We start from the raw sequence: 9,853 nt of genomic DNA, 5'->3' as shown, positions 1-9,853 counted from the left end.
TTATAATAGCTAATTTTAATATACAATTGCTGATAATAACTATTTTGCTTTCTATTTACTTGTTACAATGAATAGATCTTTGATTGAACACTATTAGATTAAGTCATCATATAGTAGATTTTAGACATAATGAAATTAAAAGCATTAATCCAATAATACCTAATTCCTTACTTTTACATTTTATTGTTTTGCTGCATTTTATTAAGGTGGATATTGTGGCATTTATGGTTTTAATGGTTATGATACTTATATAATTTTAACAACACTTAAAAAAATAACTAAAAATTATTATTAAAATTAAAATAATATTTTTTATTATTTAATAACATTTTTTAATTTAAAAATGAAAATAAAAAGTATTATTGAAATATAAAAAAAAGTGTAACTTCAATAACAACATTTTGGTTCCTAATTAATAAATTAAATAACTTATATGTAGCATAATTTTTTTTTTTAAATGTATTTGTTTACTAGGTACTTTCCTCAAGGTATTGACATATATTTTGAGCTTGTTGGGGGCAAAATGCTAGATGCAGTTCTTATGAACATGAGAGTGCATGGTAGAATTGCAGTGTGTGGAATGATATCTCAATACACAAAGGAGGAACATGAAGGAATTAAAAACACAGCATGTCTTATTTATAAAAGGATTCGCATGCAAGGGTTCAATGTGGTTGACTATTATCCACTCTATCCCAAATTCTTGGAGTTCTTGCTGCCTCAAATCAGAAATGGTGAAATATCATGTGTGGAAGACATAGTTGGGGGCCTTGAGAATGGGGCTGCTGCCTTAGTTAGAGTTTTCAATGGCCACAACATTGGAAAGCAAGTGCTTTCACTTATGAATGATGAATAGTGCTTTTTTTTTTCTTTTTCTTTTTTCTTTTTGTTTATTCATGTTAGTTGAATAAAATAAATTATAAATTGAAGATATGGTGTAATTGGTGTCGAAGATTGTACACGATAGGTCTTATCAAGCATGATGAGTTTTTGTCGAAATGAGGTTATTGATAAGAGAAAGGTATTTAGTTTGATGAGGTTTGTCGAAGTGAAATAGAGCAGTTGGAACAGTGTTAGGATCGATGGTCAAGACAGTTGAAGACGTTTACACAATACATGTATCTGGCGAGAACAGTTATTTTGTAGATTTTGCATATGGAACACGTGATGAAATTTGATTGGTTGAAAAATTTATAAATATACAAGATTCATAAGAAACAGGTTGGAATTGCTCTTCAGAAAACACTCTCGCACACTCATATTCTTAGCGACTTTCTCAGTCTGCCAAGAGTTTTTTATTCTGTAGGATTCTTTCCATATTTTTACTTTTCATTTAAAATTCCTTGTATTTTTTCCTTTTTGCAATTTACTCTTCTATTGCAAAGTCTTTTTCTTTTCTTTAAAATTTTGCAGTCTTTGGATGCAAAGTCCTTCGATTACGTTGGAAGCGTTTTATTGCTTTCTTTAAATTTGAAGTCATTTATTTTGCTTTTTGTATTTTCAATATCAAGAAATTTAATCTTACTTTAAATTCCAAGTTTTTTTCCTTCTATATTTGTCTCAAAATAGAATCTTTGGTGCATGTTGAAATTTGGTACTTGTTCAAAAGAGGAGTAGGTTTTGCTCCCAAATCATTAGATATCGAACTAATCAAGATTTATTAAAATATGCATAACAAATTGGCATGCCCAATGGAATCTTTTACAAAGTGTGTCAAAAGATTCATTAGTTTTTGAGTAATAATTTAGGTTATGCAATTTCGAAGTGGCAAGGTCATAAATATGACTGATGAAGTTTTAAATAGCAATGTTGGGTCATCTACAAATAATAATGTTCCCATAATAGTTGCACAAATCTCTGTAGAATTAACAAACGCATATTTAGGCAATGGTTATGGGGATAATGTCATAGTTAATAATCATTTTGCGAAAAATACTAGGCGTAATCCACTTTCACGAATTTTTCAAATGTAGACGCAACCGTCAATAACTGTAGGTTGGCCTCCTTTTGACCTTTCTCCAGGTTATACTCCACCAATGAGTAGTTACGTGTCTCCAATTAGATTTGGTAGTGTACTAGGAGCAATTAACAATCAATCACATAATCTTGAGTTTGTTCGAGATTATCAGGTGGGATAACATCGAATAATTTTGGATCGAGGGCTGCATTTTGACAGTATGTTGATGGGAGTTATCATGATTTGGTCAATCTATTAACTCAATAAATGACTACTATTTTGAGTCCCATGATGGCTGATCATGAGAAAAAATTTGAGCGTTTGACTAAACAAGTTGAACGAATTGCTTGGATTGTCGATTATGATTAGGGTGATCATCGAAATTTAGGAGTGAATCCCGAAGACGCAGGGAATAATCTTAGACATATGAATGACAATATACATTTAAATGGGAATGTTCCTCATGTAGTTTGACGTGATCAAAATGTTGATGATATGTTGGATAGGATTCGTGTTAATCAGCAAGGAGAACGTTATCAAGTAACTAGAATTATCGAGGATATTCTTAATAGGATTGGTATTAATGTGAATTTTATTACTCGACCATATTTTATTTCTGCTACTGCCATACAAATGGCAGAAGTGCTAAAGAGTGTGAAAAACCCTAAAATAACATTTGGGATAAGTCTCAAAGTCGTTCCTAGCGTTTCAATTGTCCTAGTTAAGTCACTAACATTTAAAAATTGACTCAATGTTGTGCTGCCGTTAGGAATCCGTTAACAGAATTGACAATGGGACAAAATTGAAATGATTTTGAAACGTTAGAGACTTAAATAAGACGAAAAATACATAAAAATAAATTTTATTTTAATTTTATCTTTCAATAATATTAATTTTTTACTGCACATAATATTTAATTATTTTTTATTATATCTAAATAAATTACACTTAGTCACATTACTTTCATTTTAAATAAATTTATTTTTGAGTATATACCCATTTTGGTCCTCAAAGAATTTCAAACGGGACACTTTAGTCTCTAACTAAAATTAATTACTCGATTGGTCCCTAACAATTAATTCTGTCAGTCACTTAGGTCCTTTATTCCGTTAACTCTAACGGAGGATAAAATAGTCCCTGACAACTCTGACAGGGGACAAAATGGTCTCTGACAACTCTAACAAGGGACAAAATGATCCCTGACCCCTTTATTCGAAAACAACACTGTTCTTCCCCAATTTTTATCATATTTCGCATAACCCTAACATTCATACTCTCCTTCTTCACCTTCACAGTCTTCTTTTCCATCTTTTCCTTCCTCCTCTTTAGCTCCAAGATTAAGCTATAGTATAATTGTCACACGTATCGCACCTACCTCAACATGTCATGGACCACACATTTCCTAAATCTCTACACTTCACCCACCAAAAGCATCCAATTCCATGTCTTCAATAACATCACCTCCAACCCCGACACGTCCACGACATCCTCAAGACCAAGTTCCACAACTACTCCAAGGGCACGCCTTTCTCCACTCTCCGGCAAGCAATATAGATTGTTGGACATTAGGACATCATGAGAAGATTCTCCTTCGATATCATATGCAAATTCTCATTTGAAATAGACACCGAGTGCTTCATTCCTTCTTTTCCAGAGTCCAAGTTGGCAGACAGCTTTGACCTCGCATCCAAGCTATCAGTACAACGAGCAATGTCGTTGTTGCTGCTCATATGGAAACTGAAGCGATTACTGAACATTGGTTCGGAGAAGAAGCTGAAGGAAGCGATCGGAGTGGTGGACAATGTGGTCATGGAGATGATAGGGCAGAGGAAGAGGGAGATGGCAACGACAACGACAGGTCTTAACAAATCAGACTTGCTGTCTAGATTCATGGGATCCATCGAAAACGATAACTAGTTGAGAGACATAGACATTAGTTTTCTGAGTATGAATTGGTTGAGAACAAGTTGATGATTTTTTTTTCTTGTGAACATTAAATTTATAGAGTGTGCATTGTGTAGTTTGAAGTTACAGTGTTAGACTGCTAGTGTTATGCGAGATATGATGGAAATTGGGAGAGAACAGTGTCGTTTCCAAACAGAGGAGATCAGGGACTATTTTGTCCCCTGTTAGAGTTGTCAGGGACTATTTTGTCCTCCGTTAGAGTTAACGGAGTAAAGGACCTAAGTGACTGATGGAATTAATTGTTAGGGAACAATCGAGTAATTAATTTTAGTTAGGGACTGAGTGTGAGAGAGGACAAAATACTTTACAAAATACTATTTTGTCCTACAGACATTTTCGTCCCTGACCATTGAAAAATACTTTTAAGTCCCTGACCTTCACAAAACTTGGACGGATCAGTCCCTCCGTCCAAATACTTCCGTCAGGGACTGATCCGTCCAAATGCCTCAATCAGGGACTGGTCCGTCCAAGTTTTGTGAAGGTTAGGGACTTAAAAGTATTTTTCAATGATTAGAGACAAAAATGTCCGCAGGACAAAAGGTCGGGACCTATTTGTCCTTTTCTCTTATTTTTTTTATCTGCCTCACTGCCTCTCTCACACTCAGTGCATGTTTGGGTGCCATTATTTTGTTAAAAAAATATATTTTTTCAATAAAAAAGATCTTTTTTTTATTTTTTAACGTGTTTGGCAAATTTCTAGTAGTAAAAGTAAAAGCACTAGTAAAATAAAAAAAAAGATATTTTTTGAGAAGCTGTAATTTATATCTTTTTTTAAAAGATCTTTTTTCCTTAAAAAAAAGATGTTTTTCATGTAATAAATAAACAAAAAAGTACTTTTATATTGTTATACCCAAACATAATTGATTGATAAAAAGGCATTTTTACATGAAATATCCAAACATAAAATTACTTTTTTTTTTGTGAACAACCAAGAGAAAAAACAAAAGAGCAGAAAAGAAAAAAGATGAACCTTATCAGTTCCGCTACCTCCAAATCCCATCTTTGCCAACCGATCTGCTACGACATTAGCTTCTCTCGACATAAAATTACTTTTACTTCTGTATAAGATCTTTTAAAAAAAATAACTCGAAAAAAAAGATCTTTTCTTAAAAGCTCACCCAAACAAGCTCTGAGTCCAGGTTCCTCTCATCCAGCTCCTGGTAGTCCGTCCAACCACCGCCTGCTACCGCCGCCGTCGGAACTTCGAACAGCCACCGCCTGTTCCCTCACTTCCCCTCCATCGCGCATCAGCCATCGCAGCCTTCCTTTCCTTCCATCGCGCAGCCACCGTGCGAACGTGGAAGCCTCCGTCGCTAGCTCTGTTCCACCGCAGGTCCACCTTCTCAGTCCCTCTGCCGTGTGCCCTAAACCATGGACGAGGACCAAGAGATGGAGAGGTTCGAAATGGACAACGATTTCGAAGAAGGCCAGTGGATTAACGGCGAATTCTACTACAAAAAGCGCAAAGAAAAGCGTACTCAGACCAGAGACGATGTCCTCTACGGTGTTTTTGCCGGCTCCGACGATGACGACGACGACGATTATTCTAGCAAGAAACTTAGGAAGGACCTTTCCAAGAAGCAGGACCTCACCAAGCCGGTAAATTTTATTTCTACTGGAACTTTTATGCCGAATCAAGATGTTGTTGATAACAATAGAGATTCTAAAGAACATTGTAAGAAAGATGGTTATGTTAGTGAGGATAGGCCAGGTTTAGGTCTTGGAATGGGATCTGCTTCCACTTCAGGTGCTGGTTTAGGGTTTAATAGTAGTAATGGTGATAGGAATAATGGTTCTGATGAGAACATTGATGATGGTGATGATCATAATTTTTTGCCTACGGCTTTTGGGAAGAAGATTAAGGAAGGGGCGATGCGGAGGGAGAGGGAAAGGGAGAGGGAGAAATTGGAGAAGAAGAGGGGTCAGCGTCAGAGTTCGGATCAAGATGGGTTTGGTAATGCGGGGAAATTCTATAACAATGGAATAGGGATGAAGCTGTTGGAAAAGATGGGTTATAGAGGGGGCGGTCTTGGAAAGAATGAGCAAGGTATTGTGGCTCCTATCGAGGTCAAAATGAGGGCTAAGAATTCAGGTATTGGTTTTAGTGATGCAAGGGAGGCGCCGCCACCACCATTGCCTGTTTTGCAGCAACAGAACAAAAGCACGGTGGGAGCAGTGCAGCCTGCGGCTAGCAGAACAAAGGAGAGGCTGTGGTCAAAGCAGTCACGGTTGAAGAAGAAGAAGAAAGAGGAGGAAGTGTATGTTACTGCTGAGGAGTTGTTGGCAAGCAAGCAAGAACAGAATTTGGAGGTTGTTCAGAAGGTTTATGATATGAGGGGGCCACAAGTTCGGGTTTATACAAATTTATCTGATTTAAATGCTGAGGAGAAAGCAAAGGAGGAGGATGTCCCAATGCCGGAACTTCAGCATAACATTGGATTGCTTGTTCGGTTGGCTGAGGCTGACATTCAAGAGATTGATAGAGATTTGAGGAGAGAAAGGGAGACAGCTCTCAGCTTGAAAAAAGAAAAAGACAAGTTAGAATCTGAAGCAGCATTCCAAAAGCGTCAACTGGATAATATGGAGGAAATAATGAGTGTCTTGGACCAAGTAGACGAAGAGAGCACTTCAGGAACGCTAACATTAGATTTCCTTGCCACATGCTTCAGTGACTTGCATAAGAGATATGCCGATAGCTACAAGTTGTGTAATTTGTCCTGCATTGCTTGCTCATATGCTCTTCCTTTGTTTATTACAGTGTTCCAAGGTTGGGATCCTCTTCGAAATCCATCTCATGGGTTGGAGTTGGTATCTACGTGGAAGACTGTCTTTGATGCTGTAAGCTGGGAACAACTTATGCTTCAATTTATTGTGCCTAAGTTGCAACTTGTCTTGCAAGAGTTTGAAGTCAATCCAGCAAGTCAGAAGCTCGATCAATTTTTTTGGGTAATTAAATGGGCTTCTGTGATTCCAATCCATATCATGGTGGACATGATGGAGAAGTTCTTCTTCCCAAAGTGGCTTGAGGTTTTGAATCACTGGTTGTGCTCAAATCCTAACTTTGAAGAAGTTATGAAGTGGTATAATGGATGGAAGGAGCTTATTCCAGAAGAACTATTGGCAAATGAAAGTATCCGATTCCAGATTAACCGTGGTTTAGATATGATGAGTCAGGCTGTTGACGGAATGGAGGTTTTCCAACCTGGTTTGAAGGAGCAACGACAATATGAGGCTCAGCAGAAAGCAGCAACCTATGCTCAACAGCAAGCTGCTGCAGCATTGGGTGGTGCCAACGCAGATGGTGTGCATGATTTGAGCTTGAAAGAGGTCATTGAGGCTCATGCCCAGCATCATGGTTTGTTGTTCAAGATTAAGCCTGGTAGAATGCACAACGGTTACCAAATATATGGGTTTGGTAATGTCAGCATAATAATAGACTCGCTACATCAGAAGGTATATGCTCAACATGAGGAAACATGGTCCTTGGAATCTCTTCAAGGATTGCTAGAGTTGCATAATAAATCCCTTGGTAAAAGACACTGATTTCTGTTGATTTATAGTTTAGACCTGGGATATTTGGTTTATTTGAATGCAATAGTTATTTAGGATGTTTTCACTTGATCTACATCTAGTTACTCTGCTACTTTATTTCTTTTCTGCTTTATAAACATACCATTTTTCTATTTAACATTTGAATATCTGAATCCATAGAATGCAGTATTACTTATATATACAGAATTATTAGCCATCCTTCTAAGTTGCTGATCCAGCCCAATGAAATTTGCTAGAGTAGAAATAATTTATATATGCTGTATCTCCAAAGTTAATAATAGGGAAAATTGAGACGAGCAAAAACAATGGTTGGATTATGATTAAATATGAACAAGCAGTAGTAAATCATATATGATTTTGTGCACAAAATCTTATCAATTCAGTAGTACAAATTATTATATATAATTCCTCTACCCAAATATATTATTATTATATATATGTTTTCACTTGATCTGCATTCTTTGGTATGAAGCAAACTGGACCAAGATGATATCTTTTATACAATCTTTTGGGGGGTTTCTTCACCTTTGCAGTGATATTTTCGCCATAGGCAGTTCTATTTAATTTATTTAAACATGCTGATCTGATTACTACTCCACTACACATTAGATGTAAATTATCTTTTTCTGCATTATGGTTCTACCAGGTCTTAGCTGGTATATATACTGGAACTGTGTCTGGCATCACTGCACAACATCTCGAATGGGTAAATTCTTTGCTTCTCTATCAACTAAGTAGCATCATGTTTATTTATATAGTATAAATTAGTTTACACCTAAACTTCTATCGAATCTTCTTGTTATCCGTGTACGCTTTTTTCATATAACGGGTAGACAATTCCAATTGGAGAGTTTGATAATCACCTTTTATTTATGAAAATGAAGAAAGTAGAGACCCACATATGCTAAGTGAAATGGTTGGACTAATCAAGTTTAACATTAAATTTCATGTTTGAGCATGCATTATGCATATGTTCACTTCTGAATTATTAAATATATTGTTTGAGAATCCTAAAGAATGGTTAAATCTTAGATATCACTCCCAAGGAGTAGACCAACTAGAAGCATAGTAACCTTTATGCTTTGCTGAATGACGTGGTTTCTCTTGCTCATTTTCCTTGCTTCCAGGTTCATAGAAAGACACTTAAAGAGATAGCATTTAATTAGTAGTACCTTTATTTTTATAAGATCGCCAACTTTGTAGCCTTATGTAAAGACATGGTAGGTTGTCTATATGAGAGCTCAGGAACCTTTGTAAAGTGGTAAGTTCTTCAATTTTTGTGTGCTTTGGAACCTTTGGTTCATCTGATGATCAATATTAAGTTTGCATAATTTATGCTGCCCAGTTTACAATATGAATCTCTTCAGTCAGGTGTCTCGGTGTTCTTCCAGGTTGTATTTGAATTATGTATATAAATACAGAAACAAAAAGCCAAAGAAATGAAAACTGATATTTTGTTCCTTAAAGACTGAAAGATTTATGTAACCACTATTTCTGTATTTTTGTCTTATAGACAATATGCAAATACAATCTTAAAAGTTGGATGATATATAGTACTTGTTAATTTATTATGCTTACAGAAGTTAGTATTACATTTTATAAAATATTAAGATGTTATATATAGATAATATCCTTTAAAATATCCTTTATATATTATTCTTAGCCTTATAAGTTAATGTAAGGAACGAAGATATAAGGAAGAGAGTTGGAGTAGTATCATTGTGGAAAAGATGTTGAATCGCGTCTCAGGTGGTTTGGACATGTGAGAAGAAGACCGATAGAACATCCAGTCAGGAGGGTAGATGAGATGGAAGATGGACAAGGGGCGAAAGGCAGAGGAAGACCTAAGAAGACCATCCATGAGGTGATCAAACGAGATCTACATATAAACAGTCTCTCTGTAGACATGATACATGACAGAGCACAATGGAGTCATTTGATTTATGTAGCCGACCCCATTTAGTGGGACAAGACTTTGTTGTTGTATCTTGAATCAATTTATGCAAACGGTAAAGAAGATGAAATGCATCGTTTATCATGGATATCTACATCAAATGAGTAACAAACATTTCAAAAGTAAGAATACATTTCAAAAGTAACAAACATTCACTTAAGTCAATTCTCTCTAGCTTGCTAACTTCCTGTAACAAACATTTCAAAAGTAAGAATACATATCCGCGGCCAATGATATAATCTTATTTGCATCCAAATAGTTTTAACTTATAATTTTTCAAAGTTATATTAAATACCAAGCTAATCATATCACTGTCACTCTTATTTTTTATAAAGTCACTCCACGCATTTTTTACATGAATTTATATAAAAAAACTGACATTACCAAAATAGGAACACCAATATCTATATCCTAAATACGAAGAA

General features: G+C 35.7%; 2 protein-coding genes across 6 annotated transcripts in view; both read left to right on the top strand.

Annotated features, from left to right (window-relative positions):
• The window catches only part of LOC107618512 (2-alkenal reductase (NADP(+)-dependent)), a 2,789-nt gene extending 1,551 nt beyond the window's left edge, over window positions 1-1,238 (top strand). Inside the window, exon 5 of the mRNA XM_016320608.2 lies at window positions 475-1,238. Coding sequence (XP_016176094.1) covers window positions 475-856 — 382 coding nt within the window. The 3' untranslated portion in view covers window positions 857-1,238. The remainder of the gene's footprint in view (window positions 1-474) is intronic.
• Window positions 4,909-8,973, top strand: LOC107618842 (septin and tuftelin-interacting protein 1 homolog 1-like). Of its 5 annotated transcripts, none has more exons than XM_021110431.1 (3): window positions 4,909-7,375; window positions 8,121-8,180; window positions 8,507-8,973. In XM_021110431.1, the coding sequence occupies exons 1-3, from the start codon at window positions 5,294-5,296 to the stop codon at window positions 8,561-8,563; spliced, it is 2,199 nt and encodes a 732-aa protein (XP_020966090.1). In that variant the 5' UTR covers window positions 4,909-5,293; the 3' UTR covers window positions 8,564-8,973. The 5 variants fall into 5 exon arrangements, with proteins under 5 accessions (XP_020966090.1, XP_020966091.1, XP_020966089.1 ...); XM_021110432.1 differs by having other exon boundaries at window positions 4,910-7,375; window positions 8,602-8,973; XM_021110430.1 differs by having other exon boundaries at window positions 4,910-7,451.

This window comes from Arachis ipaensis, chromosome B09 (genome assembly GCF_000816755.2).
Source record: "Arachis ipaensis cultivar K30076 chromosome B09, Araip1.1, whole genome shotgun sequence".
In the NCBI taxonomy this organism is placed as follows: Eukaryota; Viridiplantae; Streptophyta; class Magnoliopsida; order Fabales; family Fabaceae; genus Arachis; species Arachis ipaensis.
The sequence above is the reverse complement of the archived record's forward strand: the minus strand, read 5'-3'. Positions and strand labels throughout refer to the sequence as shown.

What these genes read in the sequence shown, in the direction of transcription:
- LOC107618842 (XM_016321016.2), top strand. Translation starts at nt 5,294, where the DNA reads ATGGACGAGGACCAAGAGATGGAGAGGTTCGAAATGGACAACGATTTC. An exon ending in GTTGCATAATAAATCCCTTG is followed by an intron (nt 7,452 to 8,120) that starts GTAAAAGACACT and finishes TGGTTCTACCAG; the next exon opens with GTCTTAGCTGGTATATATAC.